The 27,964-nt window shown below is 52.5% G+C and overlaps 1 protein-coding gene across 2 annotated transcripts in view; it reads left to right on the forward strand.

Moving 5' to 3' along the window:
• Nucleotides 1-24,478, forward strand: part of KIAA1614 (KIAA1614 ortholog) — a 37,989-nt gene extending 13,511 nt beyond the window's left edge. For both annotated transcript variants that reach the window (XM_043521102.1, XM_037907123.2), the window contains 8 exons: nt 665-728; nt 7,682-7,825; nt 10,184-11,904; nt 12,581-12,749; nt 15,993-16,260; nt 18,370-18,494; nt 20,215-20,399; nt 23,211-24,478. In XM_043521102.1, coding sequence (XP_043377037.1) covers nt 665-728; nt 7,682-7,825; nt 10,184-11,904; nt 12,581-12,749; nt 15,993-16,260; nt 18,370-18,494; nt 20,215-20,399; nt 23,211-23,404 — 2,870 coding nt within the window. In that variant the 3' untranslated portion in view covers nt 23,405-24,478. The remainder of the gene's footprint in view (nt 1-664; nt 729-7,681; nt 7,826-10,183; nt 11,905-12,580; nt 12,750-15,992; nt 16,261-18,369; nt 18,495-20,214; nt 20,400-23,210) is intronic.
• Nucleotides 24,479-27,964: the final 3,486 nt, after the last annotated feature.

Below are 27,964 nucleotides of genomic sequence, written 5' to 3' on the forward strand. Positions count from 1 at the left end.
TCACAGCCATCTTAACGCTGCTCTGCCACGAACCTCAGTTGGGCCATGCAATACCTACCCCTGTTGTCCACTCTGAATTACACCGTCTCACTCAGCGTTACTTACAGATACCCTGCAAAGAAAGCACAACAAATTGGCGTTGACACCATTGCCCATTTTTGCTGTTTTGGAAAAGACGGCCTGAAATAAGGGGTGGGGGGGGACGGGACTTGAGGGTTTTTGCTTTTTTTTTTTTTTTTTTTTTTTTTAAATCACAGGCCCTTTCTCCACAAAAAAATGCTACCACTTTAATTAAATCAGTGCATGTTCTTTGTGTGGTCACTTAAATTCAGGGCCTTATCAATGTAGCTTAAAAATGAGGAATGGCAGGCCTGGCTGGAGGCTTCAAATGTGATTTGCAAGTGTTCCCAGCTCAAAATTGAATCTTTAACAAAGACAGCTTTTCTGTTAAGTGTTTTTCTCCAGTATGAGAGTTACATACACATACAATCCCACGGTTTTACAGACTAGAAGGAAAGGATTGGCTTTGGGGAATGAGCTCTGAGGTTGGTTTCCAGGTGAATGGGATCTCTGGTGAACAGAAGAGGAGGGTCACTTTCACACCCCCTGCTTTACGTGTTGCTGAGGTGTGTGACTCGATATGTGTGTCTGTTCTGGGTTACAGAGCTGCTGGTGAATGACCTGGACTGGGACTCCGGGGTCTCGCTGCAGGACTCAGAAGGATACAGGTAACAGCTGAGAACACTGTGGGAAGGAAGTGAAGATTGCCCCTTCCCCCCCCACCCTATGTATTTTTAAAACTAGCAGGCAATCCCTGGTGGGTGTCTGTCTGGTCCCTGAACTTCCCCCTCCCCCTTAGAGATGGCCTTTCCCCCTCACACACAAAAGGCCAGAACGAAGGCACTCTCCCAGGCCAGCATGGAGGAAGCTGGCCCCGCAGCTGCTTGTGTTCAGCCCACTCTGAGGTTCTATGGAGAGCTCCAGTCTGCAGGGCCATGAGTCAGGCAAATGTCCCCAGCACCCAGTTCTCTCAAAATAGCAATCGCTAAATGTGCAGCGTTCCCTGCCAGCGCCCCCTGCCCATGGATGATTGGAAGCCTGGCACCGCTGAACCAAGGGTGGGAATTGCTTTTGCTGCGCTTTGTTTCCCGGCATACACACGGAGAGGAGCAGATAGAAACATACAGTACTCTTGCTGGAAGCTTTTAACATAACACAACTTTATTTCCAAACTTCAGAACAGTAACACCCAAGAACCCAAAAGCAGAGAGACAAAACAGGCTGCTCCCTAAGACAGAGAAGCACATCTCGTCCCTTACTGCAGGGTGGCTGGCTGGCTGGCTGCTGATTGACTGCTGCTATGTCCAAATCACACACTTCCTTGTAGCACCCCTCAGCCTTCAAGCAGGAGCAGGAAACCCCTTACAATTTAAAGTGATAGTGTGTAATTGTAACAGTTTGCAGTACACCACACACTTGAACAAGAAAAAATAACACACACATCTAAACAGAAGGCTAAAAGGAGTAAAGTCTGGAAGAGCAGTTAATTCTAGGTTCCCGTTAGCACCAACCTGTATTAGTTCATTATAAACTCTGGGGCTGCTGCATTACAGGATCACTTCTTCCCAACTGGAGCCCAGAATAGCCCCAAATGCTATACTGCTGCAGAGTCCCATGTGTGTTTTACAAGGGGCGGGTCCAGCTGTTCATGGAGGGCATGAGTTTCCTCTGAGGAAAGGGAGCTCTCAGCAGAGCATGGCAGTGTGTTCTGTGCAGGCCTGTCATTAAAACTAGCTTTACCTACGCTGGCTATCACTCAGGGGGGCTTGCCAGGGAAACCTGACGAGGAGCCAGTGCTGCCCAATTCAGATATGCATCTCTTTGAGTGACTTTGGCTCTGGGGTGGCAGCTCAGGCCTAGCTGTTGGAGGAACAAACATAGTCAGCAGGAAGGTTTTTGAGGTTAGGATGTGTGTGTGCGCACAAGAGAGGGAGGAGGAGGTGAATGTGAATCCCCTTTTAGACACTGGGTCAAATGTTCAATGGTGCCTCAAGTTTGTCTCTGTCCATCCATCCGTGCTGCTGGCCCTCATCCCCATTGTATCTACGCACCTCTCATAGCGCTTTGCAGCAATAGAGAAACAGGCCGGGGGGAGGAGAGTCTTGCCCTAGATCACCCAGCAATGGAACCCAGGTCTCTTGACTCCCAGTGCTGTGCCCTACCCAGGCCATTCTGCCTACGTGTTCATCTGTGCACATGCAAATCACCAATCCAAGTGGTTTTTAAGCACTGTCCCTTAGGAGATCACACTTGTAAGACACCAAGTGCTAGTGCTCAAAATTTGTGTGTACAGGCTTTAAAGTGCATCCGCAGAGGCCAGACTCTGGAAATATGGCCCTCATCTTGCCCAAGATCTGGGCCCAATTGTGGGCCTTGTGCTCCGCACAATCTCCAGGAAGAGGTTGACCCAAACGATCAAAGGCTCGAAGGGGTTAACGTGTACAGAAGGGCTGGGAAAGTTGTAACTGCTTGTGGTTGGGAGGGAATTGGACTTAAATCTCCCCATGGGCTAGTGCAGATTGTGCAGGTGGGAACCTATAATCTCATTGAACTAATGATAAACCTTAGGGATATGGACTAAAAATGAGAAAGAGATCCTAGAGTCTGAGACTTCCAGCTGTGTCAGGCTTGTGTGCGGGAGGACGGGAGAGACTCTGTTTGGCCTCACCTGAGGCAGCTGCCCAGCTGTAGTACTGTGCAAGATGATGCTCTGGTCATCAAAGGTGGGAGGGATCTGCTGATTGAATTCACTGTATGATCTGGGCCTTCAGCTGGTGGGAATGTCATGAGTGATAAGAGACCTGACAGGTTTCATGGGGCGGGTGAGTGAGCTTGTGGAATGGCTGGCTCAGGGCAGCGCTGGAGGCATCTCGCAGATCAGTGTTGGGAACAGGGAGGAATTCGGCATGCACTTAATGAGAGAGAATGTCACATTAGTGGGTGTCTCTGCTAGCTAGGGAAATGGACAAGACTTGATGGTGTCCTGACTCTCCCTTCATCCAAAACATTTTATGTAAGTCAAGGGATTCTGCTCCATTGTGTTCTCCAGTTTAACAAAGAATGGATATAGACCATTACAAATGGGGAATAATACTGAGCAGTCTGCACGCTCAGAGCAAAGGAGATTTGTTATCCCCCTTTTACGGATGGGGAAACAAACGCACATAGCCATGAAGTGACTTGCCAAAAGGTGTCGCAGCACATCAGTGACTGAACTGGGAAGGGAACCTCACTTTTCTCATCATTCTCAAGCTAGTTCTGAAGCCACTGGATCTCACTGCATCCTTAATGGCCTCTGCATGTTTGCTCTTGAGCTTGCCCTGGTAGGAGTCCTGGTTGTGACCCCTTGAAGACATCTGCCCAGCAATGTCCATGCACAGATCTTTATTCTGGTGGCTGGCCACAAGGGCTTCCTGCACCTACGCTTCTCCCTAGATGGCAATGAGATCTTGCATCTCAGCATAGCTCCAAGCAGCTGTTCGAGGCATGTTGCAGGGTTTCTGGAGTAATACCGCAGCAAAGCTGACGTATGTGAATCCAGGAGCAAATGGACGCACTGATAAACAGAGAGGTCAGTAACCATCACCCACAAGGCCGCGTGGGATAGCAGTTGAAGGACTGCCAAAGTAATGCATAGCAGCATTGCATACACAGGAACAGTAGATTGAACTAACTCAATTCACACTGAACGTAGCTCACTTTGAAAGAGGATTCCAGAGTTTGCAACAGATGCACGGTTAGGGTATGCAAGTATTTTCAAGCTGGATTAACTGGACTTCGTCCAGTTTAGCCCCCGTGTAGACAAGCCCTAAGATACTAGGGCCCAAGCTATAAAGAGCCTCATACGTCCAGTCAGTGCCTTGAATGGCAGTGGGAAACCATCTGGAATCCACTGCAGAGGTGGGTATAATGTGCTCCCTGCATACGCTAGCTCCAGCTCTGGAGTGATCTGTGTGGGTAGTCCCATCCCGCTATAGAGGCTGCAAGTGACGGAAAGGAGCCACGGGCAGGACAAATCCACCCGTCAATCAGTAGGAAGCCCGATGTGCCCACGGAATGCGCGTCTTGCTCTGAAGCGAGTCGGACGCTGTCATGTTTCACAAGCCTGCCTTCCCCTAGGAAGCCCTGGGCACGAAAGGGTTAATCTGAGATTCTCTGAAGTGACTGCCTGAGCCGATTACTGTAATGGGCCGGGGTGGGGGGGATTATGGCAGCAGCCAGGAGGGAAAGTCTGTGCTCTGGAATAGCCTGTGAATAACATGTGGGGCAGGACAGAGCAGGGGGCAGCTTGGAGACATCTGAAGTAGAAGAATGGGGAGCGATTTTTCCCCAGGGCAGTGAAATGTACAGGGGAACTGGGGAGTGGGTGGGGACAGGCAGAATGCACCATTCTGGGGATTGTCCTGAGTGCAGCAGCTTAACTAGGTAGCAGGAAGGAAAGCTTGGAGCTTACTGTCCCCAAGATACTGGGATCCCGTTCCTTTGGGGGTGAGATTTAACATGCATATCCTAATACAGCCGCTGTTGAGAACATCTTGGATTATTCCCCAGGCAGCTGGCTGCACTGGAGGGATTGTGGTGGATCCCTATGGGGGAGAAAAGGGAGCTGCATTGCAGTGTGACAGCTGTGGGGGGAGGGGCGGCTACATACCCTCTTGCAGTGATAATCAAGGTGGGCCATTTCCAGCAGTTGACAAGAATGTCTGAGGAACAGTGGTGGTGGTGGGGAAATAAACATGGGGAAATAGTTTTACTTTGTGTAATGACCCATCCACTCCCAGTCTCTATTCAAGCCGAAGTTAATTGTATCCAGTTTGCAAATTAATTCCAATTCAGCAGTCTCTCATTGAGTCTGTTTTTGAAGTCTTTTTGTTGTAATATTACGACTTTTAGGTCTGCAATCAAGTCCAGAGAGATTGAAGTGTTCTCCGACTGGTTTATGAATGTTATAATTCTTGACATCTGATTTGTGTCCATTTATTCTTTTACATAGAGACTGTCAAGTGCTTGCCCAGTGTCATGGGGTGGCTGACAGCTGGCCTTTGAAGAGAATTGGCCCATCTGTAGCTCAGTGGTTTGAGCGTTGGCCTGCTAAAACCAGGGTTGTGAGTTCAATCCTTGAGGGTGCCATTTAAGGATCTGGGGCAAAAATTGGGGATTGGTCCTGCTTTGAGCAGAGGGTTGGACTAGATGACCTTCTGAGGTCCCTTCCAACCATGATATTCTATTCCATGATCTGTAATTTGTGAACTCTCTAGGTGACTGACTGGCAGCTAATTGGCCAATGAGCACCAGGATGAGATAAGACTACCAGAGGTCAGTGAGAGGAGGGTGCTCTTAGGAAGAGAAGAGCTTCTAGGGAAAAGAGTAGCTGAACTCTGAGGGAAAGCAAGTTGGGGAGGGACTGCCTGACAGCTGGCTGCAGGGCCTCTACATGGTCTCCAGTGCACAAGGGGTTAACTTCAGTTCTCCTTCCCCTTCACTTTGCACAGGTGTTGCAGGAATGGGCTGTAAGCAGGGCTGCTGCAGAGAGACAAGATGGGGAGTGCCAGGTTGATCTCAGGCTGAGAACCTGCCTGTTGCTCTTTTTGCTTCTGCTACCTTCGTTTAGTTCCTATTAGAAAGAGTCCCTCCTGTTGCACAATCCTTACTCCCTGTTGCATCATTTTGTTTCTGCTAAGCCAGTCATCCCCGTAGTTTACAGACTATTGCTATAATGGCAGTGTCGTCCTGTGCAGAGGGGATTGGGACTCAAGATACCTGGGTTCAACTCCCACGTCTGCTGCTGACCTGGTTGGTGACCTTGGGCAAGTCATTTCAATTATCTGTGCCTCAGTTTCCCCATCTGTAAAATGGGGGTAATATTCCCTTTGAGATCTACAGAGTGAAAGCAGAGAGAAGTATTTTCACTTTGACTTACAGTGCAGCGTTCTGCTGTTTTTTGGGTAAGTCTACCATGCAGCTGAAGCTGTGGAGTGTGATGGGCATGCAAAACGGCAGAAATACCAGCAACTCTGTCCCTGGAGGGCTTCTGCTTTGCTATTTCCAAATATTTAAGGTGATTTATGCAAGAGGTCCTTTTGCAGGGTGCTGTGGTGCATTGAAAGTGGTGTAAAAATGACACACTGTCCCTTTAAATTTCAGGGCTTTCCTGCCTGCAGAGTAGGGGTCTCTGTAGAATATGTGCTGCTAGGTCCAGATCCCGCTCAGCCAGCCAGCCTAGAGCAAGATGTGGAGGGTTGTGCCTCTCTTCTAGGAGGGCAGCCTGCTTTATGGATCTGCTTTTGCGTTCTTGTGTGTAATTGTTCTGAACTCTTAAAAACAGTCGTGTTGCATTGCAACCTTCTATTGCGAGTACATTGTTTTAATCTAACTTCCCCTTATGTATGCTGGGAATTTAGTAGTCGCAGCCCCGTACTGGCAGAGGGGATGGGTGGGCCAGCAGGCCCTCTTCAGCTCTGGCCCATTGGTAAATAGCCACCAGAGGGACCAGCAAAAACCAGTCACTGAGTAGAAGTTTGCCTTTAAGTAAAGGTCAAACTCAGCCGGTGTGGAAACCGTGAGGGTGCATTTAATGTGGCTGAAGGTGGGCTCCTTGTTCAGGTTTTCAGGATATTTGGCCTCAACCTGGTTTAGGCCCCTGAGAGCTGCTGCATCCACTTGTAAGGCTGCTTAGGGAATGCTCCCGTCCTTCCTCCTCCTGTCTCTGGCCAGGTCTATCACTGTGTCTTTGGAAGCAGGTTTCAGAGTAACAGCCGTGTTAGTCTGTATTCGCAAAAAGAAAAGGAGTACTTGTGGCACCTTAGAGACTAACCAATTTATTTGAGCATAAGCTTTCGTGAGCTACAGCTCACTTCATCGGATGCATACTGTGGAAAGTATAGAAGATCTTATTATATACATACAAAAAGCATGAAAAAATACCTCCTCCCACCGCACTCTCCTGCTGGTAATAGCTTATCTAAAGTGATCACTCTCCTTACAATGTGTATGATAATCAAGGTGGGCCATTTCCAGCACAAATCCAGGTTTTCTCACCCCCCCACCCCCCACACAAACTCACTCTCCTGCTGGTAATAGCTTATTTAAAGTGACCACTCTCCTTACAATGTGGAAGGGGTGGGGGGTGAGAAAACCTGGATTTGTGCTGGAAATGGCACACCTTGATTATCATACACATTGTAAGGAGAGTGATCACTTTAGATAAGCTATTACCAGCAGGAGAGTGGGTTTGTGGGGGGGGAGGTATTTTTTCATGCTTTTTGTGTGTATATAATAAGATCTTCTATACTTTCCACAGTATGCATCCGATGAAGTGAGCTGTAGCTCACGAAAGCTTATGCTCAAATAAATTGGTTAGTCTCTAAGGTGCCACAAGTACTCCTTTTCTCTTTGGAAGCAGGCGCCCATGCCTGGCTTATGAGAGCCCTGGCTCCTCCGATTGATGGCGTAGGCTGCCCTCTAGTGCTGGCTTGCAGGCCTGCAGTGGGTCTGAGGATGGACTGTGGGTTGTTTTTCCAGGCAGAGAGAGCCGCGTCGTCCTCGTCACTGTTAAACCACTTCTAATCCGTGTTATTTTTTTCTAATCCCCCCGCCTTGCTCCCCACTGGCCTGGCTGCAGGGCCTTTGTTCCCACTCAGGAGCTTGAGCTGAGCCCCAGGCATGAGCAGGCCAAGCAGCTGCTGCAAAGAGCCCGCATGAAGGCCAGGACGAGCCCTCTCCGAGCCAGCCACGACATCCTTCCTGCTGTTCCCCAGGCCAGGCGGTGAGTGCAATGCCTCAAATGTCCATCACAGCTCCAGGGAATGCCAGGGGGAGGGGGAGGGAGTCCTGTTTCTTTTGCCAGTCTCCCTGCAGGATTCTTCTGCTTTCCTGCCTTGCTCGCACTCTTAAGCATGTATGGAAATAGAACCAGACTGTGATCCTCGCCCTCACGCATAGGTGCTGGAACTAGAGAGCTAGGGGTGCTGCCTCACCTCTAGCTTGAAGTAGTTTCCATCATATATAGGGTTTACAGTTTGGTTCAATGGCTCTCAGCACCCCCACTATACAAATTGTTCCAGCACCCCTGCTTTCATGTAGATACAGACACACTGTAGGCATTCTGTAGCCCAGTATTTCTCAACTACCAGTCTGTGGACCGGCGCCAGTCCGTGAGATCTCCCTGACACAGTTTCAGAAGACAGCAAGCCGGTTCCTGGTATCAAAAGGGTTCAGAGACCCTGCTGTAGTCCACTACACCACATAAACAAATATCACATGCACAGCAGAAGCCTGTTACACTTTCACCGTACGCATGCTCCATGCGTACCGGATAGACACATACAACGGATCACACACTAGTGTTGACTCTAGAGGATTTGAATGGGGTGTCATTGTTTCATTTTATGATGACAGAGGCACTGACTGCAAGTTCTTGGCTCCCTGAGATCAGTTTATTTCACCAATGTTACAGAAAGGTCTCCCAGAGTAAAATAAACTCAAGAGCTGCGGAGAATGACAGTTTTGGCTTGTGAGGTTTCAAAATTTGTTTGGTTTTGTTCCACACTAGAACAAAAACAAACCCTTTGACATGTTTTCACAAAATGCAAATGGAGTTGAAATGTCTGTTTTCTGAGTGAAAAGTTAGGTTTTTGATTCACGTCTCTCTTAAGGTGACCGCAGAGTCCACCCTGGACCGCCGAAACCTTACTACTGAAAACTTTGTTGAAATCAATAGTGTATTTTGAGAGTTTTATCCAAAATCTTCTAACCAGCTCTAATAAATACATAGCAATAGAGAGAGTCATCCTGCAACAAACCCACCTTGGATTATAGATAACTCATGTGTGTGTCTGTTAACAATCCCTCACAAGTGATGTGGGCTTGGGAGATTCTGCTGGTCAGCTCCGTGCCTGCGCCTGAGTGAAAGTGAATAGGGGTTAATTGAATCGCTTTAACCATGAGGTGGAGGGTGGAAAATCCCTCATGCTCGCTGAAGACTATTGCATATAGGACTCAAGACTAAGCTAGTGAAGGGAGCTGGGAAAGGAAAAGCAGGCTAACCAGGCGTGACATGTTCATTCTCCGTGCTGTAAGTGGAAGATCAGTGATACTGCTTTAGAGTTCAGACTGGCATCTGTGAATTGATAAGTGTGGCTCTGTTCTTATTTGCACGCACGGTTTGGGTGAAATCCCACCCCAGCTGCTGCAGATTCTGTTACTCTGCCCAAAGACAGCTCTAGGGGCAGTTAACCCCCCGGTATGGTAACAGCTTATCACTAAGGAAATCTCGATTCCTGACGCACAAGGCAGCTCAGCGTCTCTCCCCCCCACTTTCTTCTCTCAAGGGTGGTGGTGGTGGAGGTGTTGTGTTTGAAATGGCCCAAGCCAAATTCGTGCCAAAGGCCCTCCCACTTTCCTCCTTTATAATCTTAATCCTTCAAGGCCTGTTGTCCCAGTCACCTCTGAGGGAGCCTGGCCACACCGCTCCCTTATCTGTTGAAGAGGTCAGTGTTGAGCCATGTGTCAGGACTACCTTTCCTGGGGGCCCAGTGTGCTCCCCCCCCCCCAACCTCCCTAGGCCAGCAGAGTCTAGATCCAGGCATAAAACCAAACACAGATCCCCTGCATATTGCTGCCTAGCCTGGCCCGTAGGGCACCCCCATATCTATCCTATCTGTTCATATTGTGCTGGTGCTCCTGCTCTCCTCTGTACTTATCACAGATTGATTTACTGATCTGAACAGCAGCTGGACTGAGTTTGCACCCCATTGGCCTTTAGCCCCAAAACCCATTGGTCCCTTAAGATTTTCTGTCATGGTTTCAGTGGGATTTTCGCCATGGGCACTGGACTTATCCCCTTGGCTCTTGGTAGCAAAGGAGGGAAACTTGTTCCAAAAGGGGGTGATTTAAGGTGGATGTAGTTGCCTCCTGGGGAAAGGGAGGTGGGCTGGGTGAGGCGCGAGTCCTGACCCTGGGTCCTGGAATCACTCAGATGGACAAGGATCCATTCTGCAGGGTGGAGCCATTTGTATACCCAGAGTATGCTAGCATGGCTTACTCCCCTGCAGGAATAAAAGGGGAGGAGTGACTGGCTGGCGACTCCATAACTGTCCTCTCTGTCCTTGTGTTGCTATGTTAGGGATGCCGGCGGGAGCACTGCTCCGGATCTGAAGAAGAGCTATGCTCTGAGGGATGGGGAGGCCCAAGCCAGTGGGAACCTGAGTGACTCCTCCAGCGGGGAATCCAGCTGCGGGCAGCCCAGGAAGCGAGGGCTGTCCCCATCCCGTGTGCGCTTTGAGGACGAGTCTCTCCGGGATGCCGAAGTTCGCTATTTGGAGAGGTTGCAACTGCGTCAGAAGCGAGTCTTGGACTCGGTCCTCTTGACTCTGGGCCAGAGCCCACTGGCCTCCAAGCCAGATCTTTCAGATTACATCAACTGGGACTTACACCGCAAGGAGAGCGGGGTCAGTAAAGCCGGCAAGGAGCAGCAGAACTGTGGGCAGGCTGCAGGGACATCTGCGCACCTGGCCAGCAGGGGGTGCTCTGAGAAGGCTGGGCCCACTGTGCTGAGTGCAGAGGGGAAGTGCAGAGCCTGTGGCTCCTACCTCAGCGGCTCAGCAGCTAATCAGAACATGGACATCAGGGCTGATCAGACTGTTAAGCCCCTATCGGAGGGCCACAGCATAACTCAGGAAAACAAAATAATCAGCACTGGGACTGAAAGTGGGGAGCCAAGCACTTCCCAGCAGGAGGCGAGAGGAAGGACTTTGGGCCCGAGGGGGTCTCCCCTCTGGATTCTCCCCTCCCGGCAGCGCGTTCACACAGAGCGGATCAAGGAGACGTACATCGGGGCCGTCACATACATAGACGACGTGGACTCAGCTCTAGACAGCACCGACACGTCTGACAGCTGCAGGACTGACAGTGAAGAGGCTGGGCCAGGGACCTCCCACCCCAAGGGTTACCAGGATGCCAGAGGCCGCTGGCCTAGCAGGCACCAAGCTCCTAGGGGAACTGGTGCTCTGGAGAAGGACATGAGGGGCCGGAAGGCGGGGCAGGAGGAGTGCAGGGTAAATGGCGGCAGTGGAGGGGCCAGGGTCTCTGACAACGCGCTTGGTACTGTCAGGGCTGTCATCAGCGAGAACATCAGTGAGGAAAGAAACTCCAGCTTGAAGGACACCCTGGTGCTAAAAGAGGGTCAGGTGACCAAGCCAACAGCCAGTGGGGTGGAAGCATTTTCCAAAGGTGGCCAACTCCCAGCTGCACCTCAGCTGGCTGGGAAGAACAGTGGCTGGTGTGATGCAGTGCTCGGCCCCCTCCAGCAGGGGCATGTCCATCCTCCGCCCACTGCCCAGAGTCAGCCATCAGCCCCGTCAATCCCAAGCAAAAGAGGCACACTGGAAAGCTCTGCGCCCGCCCCTCAGCCAGCCAACAACTTAAGCCAACCCAGCCCGGCAACAGGCATCTCCCAACAACAATCAGAGCAGCGGGCACCAGGCTACAACTTGCTGGCTCGGGTCCCTGCCCCGCCGCTGACTGGGAAAGCTTCCTCCCCTGTGCCTTACAGGAAGGCTTTCCTGATGGGTAGCTACAGGCTGACAGGCCATGAAACTGGGCACCTGGACCAGACCAGTGACCTGGTGACTCGGCCCACTTCTCCTCCGGGCAAGCGTGGGTCTGTGGAGGAGCAGGAAAGCCAGCACAGCCCGAAAGTGCTTTCCAAGGGCCGACTCCTGGCCTTGTCCACCAATAACTGCAACAACACACGGGCCAAGCGTCAGCATGTCGGCGTGGCTCTGAGCCATGGAGAGCGGGCTGTGAGTGTCCAGAAACTGCCTACTTCCTTGGGAGAGAGTAAAGGTAAGATGGGCTTATTGCTGCTGGCCTCCATAGTGACATGGCTGTGTTATGCCTATGCTCCGTGCACTGAGCTGGCTTCCCATTGGGGTCTTGTAAGCATTGTCTGATTGGAGACCTGGCCACGTCCCTGCCTGCTCTTGAGTGAGAGCAGGTGAGTGAGCTCTGGTGCTCCTGTGGACAGTCTCGAGATCTGAACTCTGCAGCAAGGGAAGCAGCGGGCTCTTGGAGCAGAGATTCTTCACTGGTAGAACTTGCCCTCCCTCTGGCAGCTCATCAACGCCTGAACTTGCTGGTCATCAGGCTGCAGTGCCAGGATCACACATTTGCTGTGCTTGGGGTTAAGGCCCCGGGGGGGGGGGGGGGGCAGGGGCAGGTGAGGCTGGCTAATATGGGAATGGCGCTGGGTGCTGCCCAATCCAGGACAGATGTTAAAGAACTGGAGGGGGCAGAGCGGGGTTACTGTCATCCAGGTGAAGGGAGAGTCCCAGGTGCATGGCATGAGTCCGCTCAGCCAGCTGAGATGGGAGCCACCCACTGCGGGGCAGGAGTGGGTCCGGCTGAGTGAGGTCTGCGTCCCGCTGACTCCAATAACTGGGTCAGACTCGCCTTCCTGTCCGAGCCTGTTTCTGAACCAGCCAATGGGTGCTCGTCTCTGACTCTGTTGCTGTCATGATAGGTCCATCCTCAGCAGCTGCTCCCTCTGCCGCTCCCAGTGCCGTCTGCTCAGCTGGCATCACCCTCTCCCTGGCAGCTGAGGAGACCGACCCCCACCAGGCCGGTCCATTACTGAGTGGGGAAGTGCCAGTGTCCGGGTCAGAGCAAGCAAAGCGGTTCACGGAAGGGAGGTGAGTAAATATACAGCAAGCTCCCCGCTCTGTAACCACATCAGTGGAAGGGCTCTGAGCGGCTGGGCATTGGGCTGACTCCTGCATCTGTAACCTGCACGGCTCCTTTTGTGGCTGCAGAAGTTAGCAAGTAACGACCCTCGGGGTCTATGGGCGGGCTTGTGTTGTGCCTGGTATGCAGAGCGATGCTTGTGACCACGGAGGTGGCAAACAGAAGAGAGAGACAGGCAACCCATGCACTGGCAGCTCCGCCTGGCAGTGGGGTTGTCAAAGCAGGCAGGGGTGTGGCAGTTAGGTTCCCAGGCCTAAGATGGACCTGTCTGCTGGTAATGAGGCGCTGTGCATATATAAATGCCTGTCATCCTCTGGTCCCCCTTCAGAGGGAGTTGAGAACAGCTGTTTGACCAGAGGGGGTCAGCAAACTTTCCATCCTCCAGATCTGCAGCCCCTTTCCGCATCCCTGGCTCTTTGTTCCCCCAGCTGCTGCTAGCAGGATAGCATGGCTTATTGGTTGGCTGGCTGGCACAGCTGTAGCTGCTAATTGGTGGGGAGCCAGCCTGCCAGTATTAAACCTTCCCCTGCTGCTTCTGCTCTCCCATCCACCTACCTGCCCATCTCTCCTCCTCTGTCAGCCTCTCCCTGGTGTCCCTGCCCTCCCTAGAGCTGGCCAGAAACTTCCTGTTCCCCACTGTGACTTCCCCCAAAAGCTGCTGCTGCCACTTCCCAAAATACCTCCCAGCCAGCATGCATTTCCCCCCTTCCCGTTCACATCCCAGAACGCTAGAAACAAATAATCCTTCAGTGAAGACATGAAGGGGTTAGTTGTACCTCATCCTGAGTCATGGTGTTCATTGTAGACCCAAATGGATCTCTGTTCAGCATCGAGAGGTTTTCAGTGCCCCCAGTGCTGGTACTGCGGTGTCTTTGCCCTTTTCTTTGTGCCCTTTAACGAAAGGATCTTCCCAGCTTCTTCCATCCCAAATGTTTTTCTTTGTTCTCTACCCCTCCTCCCCAAATTGTAGTTTCTGCCACTTAGTTTAACGGCCAGTGTTGCTCCTTCAGGCCTGGGAGAGTTTGAAACTTACCTGGGGGTCTTTCCACAGTTTGAACAGCCCACCCTGGTGTGGGGTAGGAAACTGGAGCCAAACTATGGTGGTCTCTTGTAGCAACGGCAATTTAAAGCACAGTGATAGTCTTACTCACACGCCTGCCTGCCCATAGGAGAGGCCACCTCTCCCTGCATGTAGCCATACTGCTTCCATTCATTGCTGTCTGTCAACAGGGCCCGCCACAGGCCTTTGTGAATAGTCCCGGAATCCCACCCAGGTGTTGGGTTGCTTGCAGGTTAATCCAGGTGCTATCAGGCATGCATGATGGGTGTGGTCTGCGCAGGGAGGTGTATTCTTAGCAGTTCCCACTGAAATGTCACCATCACCTAGTCTATTATCCTGGGACCAACATGGCTACAGCAGCATCACAGTCATCACTAAGGGGCTTGTAGCTGAGCTTTGATGACAGGGTGTCAGGAGATATGGGTTGTATTCCCATCTGCCACTGACTCAGTGACCTTGGTCTGTGGTGATGGGGGCTGCACTCTGGGATTCCCCCCCAGATGCTGACCAGCCGTAACTCCAGGGGAAGTCACCGTGCGAGGCACGTGTTCAACGTTGCTGAAAACCTGGCTTTTCTCTCGTCCAGTAGCTCGGGGATCATTCTGATCTACCTGTGGCTGGGCAAAGAGCCAAAGAGGGGAAACACTGGGACAAGGAGTTGCGGAGGGGTCAGGCTTGGGGAGACTGAGTTTGGATGAGGAGCCTGGGAGGAAGACTGGGACCCAGTGCAAAGGGCAATGGGGGTGTGGGATGACTGGAGGCCAAATGGGTTGGGGAGAAACAGATAAGTTGAGGAGCTGGGAGTGGGAAACTGAGACAGGCTGTGCAAGGAGACTGGGATGTGGATGAGAAGTCTGAGGAATGGAGACTGGGACTGGCTATGAGGAGAAGGGAATTGGGACCAGGAGCTGGGGTGGGGAACAGAACACAGACAGGCTGTAAGGGATATGGCAGAAGGGGTTAAGTGTGGGGGATCAAACAGAAGGGTCTGACAAATAGAGCACACTCCCATCCACAGCCCGGATGGGAATTTGCTTTGATGTCAGCAGATATCTGTGAAACCCACTGGCAAAGTGCATGTCCTCTTCCTCTAGTCTGCAGAGAGGATGACAACCTACTACTGCTATCAGTTACTCTGTTAGCTTAAATGGCAGAGATCTGTGATGTGAATCTAAAGGTTCCAACCCTGCTGATGAACTGTGTGGGTGTCTGTGTGACTCTGTGTGATAGAATTTGGTTTTTTGGTTTGTTTTCTAGAACCTAGGAAATTACACACACAAAGTATGTTAAAAGAATGTTATTCAAGTTGTAAAGTCAAGGACTCAAAAGTTAGAAATTCCAGAATTAAAGCAATCTTAATGTGGCCCCCTTGTGCGCATGCGTTATGTTAGTCTTTAATTACATGATTCCATGCTACTATTTCCACAGGACCCTTGACTTGTTTAGTGCACAGGATCAACCTGCTTCTGGGGGTGAATCCTAATTGTATAGTGATGTTGGAAGGTGTGTAGTGAATGAGGAAGAGAGGATGGTCTTATGGTTAAGGCAGTTGAATAATATCCTGGAGAATTGGATTCTATCCCTGCCTCTGCCAAAGAGTTCCTATGTGACGCTGGGCAAATGAATTCAGTGTTCCTCAACCGATGGGTCTAAGTTCCCCCTAAGCTGTGTGGCTGCACAGCTGCCTATTAAGCCCCGCGCAGGGGCTCAGAGAATGTAGTGCTGGTGAAAGTCCTTCCCTGTCAGAACACATGGACGGTGGCTGTGTGGGCTTTCTCTGTGCTGCTGTGCCTTGCTGGCACTGCCACATGAGAAGGAAGTTCTGCCTCTCTGCTGAGATGGCCAGGAAGCTGCCATTTGTACTCAGTGGCTTTGAGGATATGGACACCAGCTTATTAAGAACTGGACCCGTCAAGTCATTTCACACAGGCCACCAAATACATCCACCGGGCCCTGTGTGCATGTGTCTTTGCTGCAGGATTCTGCCGTGCCACTTGAAGTTGTTGACGCTCTTAGTAAAACAAACCTCTCACCTGCTGTTCTCTCTTATTGGAATCTAACCCAGTGTTTGCTCTGGGCCTGGCTGCAACCTCTGACATCTCTATTGAAATGGAAACCCCTTGTCTTTTAGCAAACCGCTGGATGCCCACCCAGAGCCAAAGAAGCCATCGGCCGCTGCAGCAAGCAGGAAAGGAGGGGGCTCTTCTGCATCAGGGCTGAAAAAGTTCTTCTGCACCCTCAGCCAGAGCACCAAGCAGAAACTGGGCAGGTTCCGGTGCTACAGCATGGATCAGATTCCCCCCGAGGCGCCAAACCTGGCTCCATCCCCAGAAGCCACGGCAGATGCCACTGACTGCTCTAATTTGAAGAAAGCACCTTCCCTGCAATCACTGCGCCTGGTGAGTCTGAAGCGCGATTCGGTACATGCTGCAGGTCTGGCAGTTGTGAGATCCTTTACAATGGAGGTGGAACACAAGGTCTGTGCGTGGCTTACACTAGACAGAGCGCTGGGGAATATAGCGTAGTCGAGAACAATCCTGTGCTGGGCGTGATTTCCAGCTCTGTGACCATGGGCAAGTCACTTTACTTCTCTGTGCCTCAGTGTTCCCTTATGTAAAATGGGAGTTAGGACGCTTACCCTCCTTCCTAGAGGAAGCTCATTGAGATCTGTGGAAGAACAACGCTAAATCATCATAATCCCTAGGTTTTACAGCAACCTGCACCACTGGATCCCAAAGCACTTTACAAAGGAGTACAGTATCATTACCCTCATTTTATAGATGGGGAAACTGAGGCACAGAGGGAGACAGGACTTAACCAAGATCAGTCAGTCTGTCAGTGGTAGAGCCAGGAATAGAACCTACGTCTCCTGAGTCCTAGTCCAGTGCTTTACCCACTAGACCACGCTGCAGAGATGTACTATTTAAGTCTGACATACTCTGTTATTTCCTTTGAAGAGTATGCAGGCTGCTGCAGCTTGAACTGACTCTGAGAGCGCGCTGCACTAGCATCCTTAAGCTCACCCCTGTCCGTTCACGTCCTGCCAGTCTGCCTCTGCTCCACTGTGTTGTGCGCCAGACTGCGGAGCGAGGCTTACAAGACAATTGGTCAGCACAGCTGAACCTGTGCCCCAGGCATAGCAGAGGGGATGAGAAGAGCTGGGGAAGTGTAACGGAATAAGGTAGAAGAAGATGGAAGAGTGTAGTGGGGGTGGGGAACAGACAACAGAGGGTGCTCGTGTGTGCGTGTGCGCGTGTGGATAGGTCACTCAGGCTGGGTTCAGTTTCACTTTCTGCATAGTCCTGGCTGATTGGGCCTTTTCAGGGTCAGACATACCCAGGCCCAGGAGGGCACTGGAGCCGGGTGGGTGGTCTATAACCTAATCTGTTTGCAGCCTTTAATTATAGGGAGTTGAGATACTGATCCAAAAATGAAGTCCCTTTGCTAAAGCAATTGGCCCAAAGCCCCTCTGGTCCCACTGGGGCCCTGTGTAACATTGCTCCCAACAAGCGCTGAGCAGTCCAGGGTGGCTGAGGGAATTTTATGAGAGCAAGCTTCATCGGACTCCTTCAGGGGTGCACAGTTTCTGAGCTAACCTGGAAGGTGTCAGAGTTGTCTTCAAACATCATTAAATCTGTGCTTACTTGTGATTATAAAAGCAAGACAGCCCAGTGCTTCTTTGGAAGGCATTGAGCATAGATTCATAGAAATGTAGGGTTGAAAGGGACCTCGAGAGGTCATCTAGTCCAGCCCCCTGCACTGAGGCAGGCAGGGCCAAAGAAACCTAGACCATCCCTGGCAGGTGTTTGTCCAGCCTGTTCTTATAAACCTCCGATGACGGGGATTCCATGGCCTCCCTTGGAAGCCTATGCCAGAGCTTCACTGTCCTTATAGTTAGAAAGCTTTTCCTAATATCTAACCTAAAGCTCCCTTGCTGCAAATTAAGCCCATTACTTCTTGTCCTACCTTCAGTGGACATGGAGAACAATTGATCACAGTCCTCTGTACAACAGACCATAATATATTTGAAGACTGTTATCAGGTCCCCACCCTTAGTCGTCTTTTCTCAGGACTAAACATGTCCAGTTTTTTAACCTTTCCCCAGAGGTTGGGTTTTCTAAACCTTTATCATTTTTGTTGCTCTCCTCCGGACTCTCTGTTTATCCCCATCTTTCCTGAAGTGTCGTGCCTAGAATTGGACACAGTACTCCAGCTGAGACCACACCAGTGCCAAGTAGAGCGGGACAGGTACCTCCCAGGTTCTTATATCTGACACTCCTGTTAGTACATTTCTGTTAATACAGTGATGCTGGGGAGATGGAAGAAACAGGGATTTTTTTTCTTCCTCTGTTGATTTTTATGGTTTTCAGAGGGTTCAAGAGGATTTGGGGTTTAACAGGCTGGTCTCTTGGGAGCTCCCTAAGCGTCCCCTTCTGGCAAAAGACACTTTTGCTTGGATTTTCCCCAAGAACTACTTCTGGTTTTCAGTACTCTCATTCTCCCACTAGGTGTCACCCTTCTGCCAACTGAGGAAAGCCTCTTCAGTACAGAACCTGCATTCTCTCCTGGGCAAGTCTGACCGTTCCAGCTTTTATCTGGAGGGCAAGCCAGGGGAAAGCAAAGCAGCTGACAGGTAGGAATGTGGGAGGGCCAGGGGCACTCCCAGTTCACCCCACTCCAGATCTCTGCTGGTGTGTAATTGTTCTGAGAACACTGACGCTACCGATCTGCGATGCAGGTTGCAGCTGGCGCTGGGTGATAGTGTTCTACGTTAGTCTGTAATACAAGTTTATTCTACTAGTGGTAATGCCAGTGCAGTAGTAAATAATTGATTATTGGGCTCTGGCTGTGTGCTTGGTGCTGCACAAAGTCTGGCGTGAGATAGGGTCCTTGCACACTGAGCAGTTCTGTTGCAAACCAGTGTGGACATCACTTTATTTCAGGTACACTGGGTTGTGTGCGGTTCTTTTTGGGGAGGTTCTGGTAAGGAGCCAAGCTTGGGCCTGTCTGTAGGGGGTCTGAATGTGTTGAGGGAGGAGTTCCTGGTGCATGGGGCAGCTTGGAAGAAGGTGCCAGTGTAATAAGGGTGATACACAGGAGTGCTGGGAGGAGTGTCTTTTGGCTGGCCCATGCCAGGGCTCCATCTCCACTGGGTACTGTGACATCCAGGGAAAGAGCAAGAGGGGCCTAGAAGCCCTCTAGGAGATTGGGTGAGGGGGGATGAACAGGGGGAAATAAAAGCGGAGATGCAGGCAGGGCCTCGGAGGGGTGACCAGGAAGACAGACTGTCACTGTGATGCCAAAGGGCTGGCAGGGGATGCCAGCAAAGGGGGCTGAAGAGGGATATGATACTCTGAGTGGGAGGAGAGGTAGATGCAGCACTTGCACCCCAAGGCACATTAAATGCCATAGAAATTACTTCACCACCGCGGTGCAGTCACCTCCGGGCTGGATGCTGGCGGATAGCACAGTACTGACGGCATGGGGGATGCTTGAGCCAGCCACAGCGGGGGAGACTCTTATGCTTGCAAAATGTGTTGCTGGATTTTTAACGTCTGGGCAGAACAGACAGGACCCTAGTTCCAGACAGTCTGAAAGAACTTGCACCTGCTTGGAATTCTGCCTAACTGCCTCCAAAGGGCGAGTTACCCCTGAGGAGCTGGCTCCAGGAAGGCCTTGCACACTTCATGCCTAGATTGCCAAAACCTCCATTCTGGGAGCAGTGGAGAACACAGACGCAGAACTCGGATTCGGAAGCAGCTGCTTGTTAGTGTGAGCGCTGATTGGATTGGGCCGCTGTGGGTAGGAGGGTCTAATGAAGAGAGATGAGATGAAATGAAGGAAAGGAAAACCCAGGTGAATATCAGGGAAAACTTTGTAAGTGCGTGACCTGCTAGCCTATGGGGAAGTGATGGGAGCCCCATTGCTGGAGCCATTTGAAACCGGATTGAACAAAGGCCTGGAGTCAGTGGGCAGAGAGGGAGACAACCCCACCTGGGCTCCTGAGGGATGGGCTTAGAGGATCTAATGCTGCAGGTCTCTTCCATTTCTAATTTTCAGGAGTCTCCCCTGAACTCCCCTTGGTAAGATTGGGGTCTCCTTTGCCTTGAAGCAGGAGAACCAAGGGGATGTCCTTATTAGGTAGTAACAATTCAACCACTTGCCTCAGGCTCCTTAGAGTGCACTCTGGACTTGAACCTGTGACCCTAAGATGAAGGATCTGTCTGAAGCTCTAGGCCTCAGCCCTTTTCTCCCAGTAGCTGAGATATTACACCTCCCTGCTCCAAGGGTGGTGGGTTCTTTGCTCCACACAGCAGTAATGTTCCCTCTGGCTCGTTCCCTTCTCTCTCCAGAAAAGTGGGTGCTCCGCCCCGGCGTTCCCTCAGCGTGGAGGACATTGGCGCCCCCAACTTGGTGCGAACAGTCGGGCGGGTGGTAGAAGTCTTCCCGGATGGAACCAGCCAGCTGGAGCTGCAGCGCCCCCCACAGGGCACTTTTGGGTTCTGTGTCTCCTCAGGGAATGGTCGACCTGACACAGGTACCTGCTGTGAATAGTCCCATGGGGCTTTATGGGAGCACCATCGAGTAGCTTTTAGGGTTTGTTGCAGCTTCTTGAGACCTTAAAAATACCCCCCTCTCAGCACCTACTTAGTGCTGTTAGTCCCTGCCTGCCTGGTGTGTGTGCCAGGCTGAAACCCCTGGCTTGTCTCCCCTTTGGGTCGGTCCCCTGTTTGTGCTGTGGCCCAGCTTTGAGAATGGCGTGTGTTAATTCTTTACTGCTGGAAGGGAGCTGGGCTTTTTCTGTGGTGTGTCGTACACAGGCGATAATGTTCGGTGCCTGTGTATGTTACCCAGCTTGGACTGGGAGCAATTGTCATTCCTGTGGTGGGGAGCAATGACACCATGACCCCTTGCAGCTTTATGGGACAAGAGGTGGAGAGAAGCCAGTCCGTCGGCTCAATGCTCAGGATTGCTGGCCCTGGCTGCAGGGAGCCTGGACAAAGACGGCAGTGTGACCTACGGGCAGCCAGTCTCAGGCTTAGGAATGTTTTGGATAGGAGCAAATTCCATAAGTGGGGCTTCTGTAGCAGCACCCTGCTTCTGGCATCCCATGAGCATCACCCCTGGGACATGGCAGCCCAGGGCGGTCGAGGTGGCTGCCTTAGCCTGCTGCAAGGGATCTTGCACACTTCCTGCAAAGCAGCTGTTGCTGGCCCGTGTAGAACACTGGGCACGCACTGGATGGTCCCCTGGGCTGACTCAGCCTGGCAGTTCCTGGGCTGTTAGCTTGTCACAGTAGTGGCTCCCAAAACACCCCATCTAGATCTCTCATCCTCAACCTCCTCTGCCGGGGTGGGGGAAAGCGCCTGTGTCCGGGGCCAGTTGTTTCTGCAAATCCCCATGGAGCCCTGGAGTGCCATCCTGGAAAGCAGCCCTCAGGCAGTAGCGGGCTCTGGGACCTCCACCAGCCTCAGGCTAGCCCTTTGTTATCGCCCCATTCCAAACAGAGAAGAGCCCCCTGAAGCGGGTGAGGCTCAGGGCCTGACTGACTCCAGACATTCCAGGGTTCTTCCCGGCCGGACTCCTGGCAGTGCTGCAGTGCATCTGACTCCTGGCATCAGGTAGGTGGGTTCCAGGAGGAGGCTGGTGTTTGATTTAACCAGCCTTGACTTGGGATACTATGTTCCACTGAAGACGTTTAGTGAATTTATTGCCATGACCGCTCTGCAGCCCCGACTCCTCGGTTTATCCACAGAGCCGGTCCAGCGAGCAGCCCTGCCGGGTGCCTCTAGCCCGACCATCCTGGGCTCCATGGGTAGCTCCTTCTGCACTGCCGCAGCTGAGGCTCAGACCAAGGATAGCCGTTCAGAGCCCCCTGGGGGAAGAGAAGGAAAGTTGGCTATTAAGGACTTACGTACGCCCAATGGCTGAAGAGTTCTTTAAAGAGGGCCAGTGAGTCTCAGCCTGTTCCACACCAGGACCCCTCTCCCGTTCGGCAGGGTGGTCGTGACTCACAGGCTCGGAACCCCCTGACCATGGCGGAGTTCCTCTTACAGACTGGCGCGGAGCTGGGGCTGTGCGGATGTGAGTGCTGTGGGTGAATGCACTGCAGCTCTTGGCAGGCGCGGCCTTCTCTTTTCCCATCTGTTGTGCGTGTGTTTTGCTGCTTGCTTCCCCCACTGCGCTGCACATTTGATGTTTATTTGCCCAGGGGAGATGCCCCACTCCGTACGGACAGCTGGGGACTCATATCGGCATTTGCTGTGGTGTAGCAGCAAGGAATGGCCAACAGGTGGCCTGCAGGCAGGGATGGACGGCCAGTGATGGTCCTGTGGTTTGCGGCCTAAGCCCCTCTCAGCATCCCTGTCCTACCTTAAGAAATGAACATGAGGGCTTGCCTGGTGCTGGTAATGAGGGGTGGAGGTCTGTACCTTTGTCGCTGCTTCCAAATTCAGCCCAAATTACAGAGACAGGGTGGTTTGGCGGCCGATGTGCAGTGAGTGGTGGCTGTGGTCCCGTCACTAGTAGACGTGTGATTTCAGTGCCCCAGCAGGCACCCTTATTGGCAGTGTTGCTTCAGAGGCCATCAGTTGAGCAAGCATGAAAACTGAACCCCTCTCTGACTGTGAGCGCTCACCGTTGGAGCAGTGTGGGCTAAAGGTTTTTAGTGAACTTGCAGCCTATCCAGATCCCTCTGTGGCTTGGTGCACCGTGGGGTCTTGGACCACTCCAGATCCTGACCTTTCACAGTCTGGCACACTGTGAAACTTGGAGCAAACAGGAAGGTCAGAAATTCGAAGCAGCGGGTGTCAGTCGCACATGCAGGGAATGTGTGCGCCAAGCTGATAGTTTTTGATTGTTGTGCTGTCCAAAGGTCCCAGGTGGGCTCCATTGTGCTGGCCAATGTACAAACATAGGAGGAGTGAGTCCTTGCCCTAAATGTCTTATAAGCTGAAGAATATCCCTGTGTGCGCTGATTTGGCTCTCCACCTTAGTGAAATGCCACAGTGAGAATTTTCATTCTCTTAACTGGTCTGATCGCAGAGCTTTCCCGGTCGGTCTTCCAGCATAACTCTAGGTTTGCCTTCGTCCCCTGCTCTCTGGAGAGCTGGCCTGAAACATCTGGTTTTGACCAGATAGAGACTGGAGAGTTGTACCTAATACTCACAAAGGAAGAGCAGTTGGGCCAGAGTGACCTAAGCAATGGTCTGTTTGCAGTGTGCAACATCAGCAACAGCAGGAGCTGAGAAGAAGGGTAGGAGTTGGTGCAGGGATCCTAGTCCTAGGAAGCTGCACCTTCCTCTCTGTATAACTGGGGCACTGAGTGGGGTCTCTGTTTGCTTTGCAGGCATTTACATCCAGGAGATGGCAGATGCCAGCACAGCCAAGCTATATGCAGGACTTCTTGGAGTGGGGGACGAGATCCTGGAGGTGAACGGTGCCAAGGTCACCAGGCTTGGCCTGGCCCACATCAACGAACTGCTGTTACGGGCCAACACCCTGTCCATCCGAGTGCTCAAGCAGAGACCCACCAGGCGGTAGCATGGAGAGGCCAGGGTCCTGCTGAGTTGCACCCAGGAAGCACGATGCTATGCAGTGTGCAGTGGTCTCGCTGAACAAGGCGAGACCTGCATGTGGGTGATGCCCCTGCTGCCTAATGGGGCGCTGCGGGGACACTGTCCTTGGCACAGAGCCCAACTCCCGCTGCTAGGAGATGCCTTTGTGACTGGAACGATGCCTGATGCCACATCTGGGACCTTTCTGTGCTAAGTAGTGAGCGTGTGCAAAGTTGTGATGGACAACGCGGATCCCTGTCCGAGGCCAAGGGACTGTCAGGGCGATGTCTGCTTCACGGCCTCAGTCTGTCTCTGTTGGGCGGGCTGGTGCACTGAGCGGCTCGTGCATGCTAGGCCAGGAGAAATAACGGGTGCTGCTGCTTTGCCAGGGCCACTCGGCTCCCCTGCGGTGAGTGTTAATGGCCGGGGGTCTGCACCCAGACCTGCTGAGTAGCGTTCCGGGGCCAGACTTTTTGTGCAATATTTTGTTCCCCAACATTTGTCAGCTTGGGGCAGATGGGGGTTTTATTTTCTGCCCTCATCCACCACACAGTGACTGCAGGCAATGCAGGAAGGATCCATGACCTGCCAGCTCAGTCCCTGCTGTTCCCAGTGGCCAAACAGGAGGGGGCGCTGCCTGATCAGCGTATCCATCAGAGGCTCCCGTGGTGGGGGCCTGGCAGCGCCAGCATCTTCAGCTCCGAGTGCCGGCCTGTCAGCTGTGCAGCAAGAGCCCCCAGCTGCCATGCAGCGCCACCCTCTCGCCAGGTCTGCCTTTGTGCCCCGGGTGCAGTCAGTCCCTCTCCGGTTGCCTCATGTCACTGAGCCACAGAGCTTTCCCACTGGTTCCTTGGTGCCAGCCTGAGATGAAGGCCAAGGTCATTCCTGGGCTAACTCATGCTGGTGAAATAAAGGGCAGGACATAGAGCCCAGGGACCTGTTGGATGTGCTGCTGGGACCTGTTCAGTCTGGCAAGGGGCTCGTTTAACCAGTGTTGGAAACCTCTGTACGTTCATCATTGTGTTTCTCTTAAGTTATTAAAAATCTCTGATGGAAACTCTCCACACCCTGTACCTGAGTTATTGGAGAAGGTGTGTGAGTGGGGGACGGGAAACAGGCCTGTTAGTGTTTGCAGGTAGTGCTCTGAGGGTGGCCAGGTCAGGACCATGCTTGCTGATGGGGTACGGTGCTGCCAGGCATCCCGTGCCCTTAGAGGGGCATATAGGTAAATTTTGAGGGGGAAGGTTGTTGGTGTTGGTCGGGATATGCATGCTGGGAGGGACAAGGAGATGGGCAGGAGGGAGGAGCAGCCAGTCTCGGCATCTGTCAAAGAAAGCCATCCCACAGCTGGGGAGGGTCCCCGGTTCATGGGGTGGATGGGAGGCTGGGATCCGTAGATCTGGGGGAAGAGGGGAGAGCAGGATGGCTGAGTCTGGGTGGGAGGGCTGCAACCCAGTTATGGGGCTGGAGCAGCAGGAAGGTTAAGTCACTCAAAGGGGGACATGGGGTGAGTCTGCTTAGGAACAAGCAGACTTGCCTGCAGTGCTCAGTGCTGCGCAGTGAGCTCCCTATCAGAGGTTGGTCTGGCAACTCGACACAGTTAATGTCGAGAAACCAGAGTCCCACCAGAACTGGGGCTGAGCTGGTGCAAGTCCCAGAGAACGGCCGGATGACAGGCTGCTGATCTGGCAGCTCAATGTGCTGTGGGCAGAGGGAATGCAAGTTGGGGGCTTGGAGACCTCCCAGCCTGCTGAGCGCAAATGGGGGACACACATCATGCAAGGACCTTAACGTTGTTACTAGTCGTGCGTGGATGTGACGGTTCTGCTTGCGACACTAGAACCAGCAAAATACGGTCCCTGGGACTGCATAGGATGAGACATGGGAAGGCGGCCAGAATGAAGAAAGGGCTACGGTCGGTAAACTGTGACCTAATCTAACATGATGATGCTTAAAAGCAGGGCCAGAGGGACGGAGGAGCCAGCCCAGGAGAGGGAGCTGGTAGTGGAAAGCAAGGAAAGGAGAGGTTTGTAAGAGGATGCACAGGGAGGGACTTTTGCTGGTAAAGTGGAGAACTTGGGAAAAGGGGAAGTTCTCAGCAAATTGCTCATTCCAACCTTATCTCTGCCTCCCTCCCACCTCTGCCTCTAGTACCCTCTGCACCAGGAGCATGCTCTGTCTGATATACACTCACGCCCTGGCTCTCCTAGGTGTTCCTTGGCCTTCACTCTCCATCATGTCTTGGGCCTTTGCTCTCCCAGGAGGTCACTTTTGCCCCTCCTCACTGCTAGTGGTTTTAACTAACCTTGTAACCGGGGGGGCAGGCAACACTGCCAGACTGAACAGCTGGGTCCAGCCCTCCCCACCCCGCTCTCTGCAGGCAGCACGTTCCAGTTGCCAGTTAACATCTTTCCCTGTGGCAAAGGGGAGGGGACATGATGCTTTTCACTTCAGAAGCGCAGTTCACCCTGGGCCCAGATTGATAATGGCTGAAACATGTTTCCGCCGACTGGCTGGTTTGTGGGCTCGGCCAGTTCATACTGTACAAGCTTCCCCATCACACCTCCATTGCCACAACTTGCCCCAGGGAGAGAGGCCAACAGTGGGCTGAGCCTGAGTTCTGCACTCCCCTCTTCACCCTAGATGTTGCCCGTCTGGATCAGGGCTGAAGCCCCGTGGGTGGGGAGGGCTTGTGCTGCTCTGTTGCTGAATGCAGGGCCCAGCTGATCTGGCACCTTCGCTGTATGTATGTATTAAATAACTGTAATAAAACCGATGGCGAAACAGTGCCCGCAGCTCCTCTCTGCTCCCACCACAGAGGAGGCAGTAAGAGCCATTCATCTCTGCCCTCCAAAAAAAAATTATGATTAGCACAAGGGAGACGGCCATCAGAGGTCACAGCCGGATGGCTGTGGGCAGCAGATGGATAGCCCTGGGCTCCAGGTGCTGCCTCTTGAAAGGAAACTCTATGTGGCTCTTTATCTGCAGAAGGCCATCTGATTTAACTCTAACGCTCCCTCGGCTGGTGAGCTGAGCTGAGTGGTTTATGCAGGCAGCCATTCTGGCTTCTGTGTGGTAACAGCTGCTCGGCCCTGAACCGTGTCCTCGCAGCTGTGCTTTCCCAGCCTGGCCAATTGGTTTTAGGTGACCTGCAAAGGGAAATATTTTAAAATGGGCTTTGTGCCTCTTTCATTGCATCTAGATTTCCCCCCCTCAGGAACAACAGGGAGGCAGCGTCTGGATTTTTTCCTGGAGGTCCGGTATGGGAGAGCAGGGTATAGGGGATGAATCGTTAACAGTGACGTCCTTTTCCCTGAGGACCAGACAGGTGTGGCCACAAACAAATGGAATTTAGCATCCTTGCCACCCCTCTCAATTGCTCAGCTTTCGTCTGTGCTGGTGCTGTGAACCCCACCGAGTCTCCAGCCCTTCGCACCATTCCAGGGACGGAAAGCCTTGAATTTCTGATGCCACCACCCCTCTTTTAGGGAGGAATAACATTTTCATGCGTGCTTTATCCCTCACAAAGAAGGGCACGACGAGCCCATTTCTTTTTCCACTGCAGGTCACCTTTCCAGGGGCTGCCAGTCTCACCTGTGAGAGGACGACAGATGGCGGGAACCCAGGTGCAGAGTCACTGGAATGGCAGACAAGCTAAGGTCTCGTTATGAGACGTGCAGAGCTACACGGAGGCGGCTTCAGCACAGCAGAGCCTCGGCTTTGCTGATATGTCAGTAGGCGCTCAGGGGTGAAACGTGCAGCCTGCCTCAAGTGCTTATAACTGAGGAGTGGAACATCCTTCGCTAGCCACTGGGATGGGCTAGCTGAGGTTGGTTAACGCTGGGTTTATTTTGGCACAGGCTGATAGTCACTCCTAGTGAATATATGTCAGAGAGAGCGAGCTGGCTGCGACGTGTCCCAGAAGTAAACCCTGCGGGGGCTCTCCATACATGTGGAGGCAACCCACGCTATGATGGGAAAGCTAGTCAAAGCCAGCAGGAGCGCAGTTCTGGATTTGTTCCAGCCTGCAGCTATCCCAGACAGCCCTGCGGGGGGAGAGCATGGGAAGAACGGGAACAACATCGCCCCTGTTCTCTTCCCTCATGGCAAGGAGAGGCAGCCTGGGTGGTTGTGTGTCAGCAGCAGCTACCCAGTTCTCTCCTACACACACACAGGAAGCGCTGTCAGCTACGGGGGGCCAAAGAGCCAGTGCTTCCAGCCCCTTGTGGGACAGCCCCCTGCAAAAATACTGTTACCTAGCACTTAGGTCAAACTTTACGCTTTCAAAGTGCTGCCCAGACATCCTGGGAGGCGGTGTAAGTGTGGCCGCTTGTAACTGGCAGATGAGAAAAGTGGGACACGGAGGCAAAGCGATTTGCGTGGGACTATCCAGGATGGCAGTGGCAGAGTGAAGATTAGAAATCGGCTGTTCCTGACTCCCAGCCCTCTGCCCAGTGCGCCGGGCCATGCTGCCCCTCCATTGTCTCAGGGCACTTGGAAGTGCCGGCGAACCCATTAGAGCCTTTCATCATGGATCCCAATGCAG

The sequence above is a fragment of the Chelonia mydas genome, chromosome 8, assembly GCF_015237465.2.
Source record: "Chelonia mydas isolate rCheMyd1 chromosome 8, rCheMyd1.pri.v2, whole genome shotgun sequence".
Taxonomy (NCBI): domain Eukaryota; kingdom Metazoa; phylum Chordata; order Testudines; family Cheloniidae; genus Chelonia; species Chelonia mydas.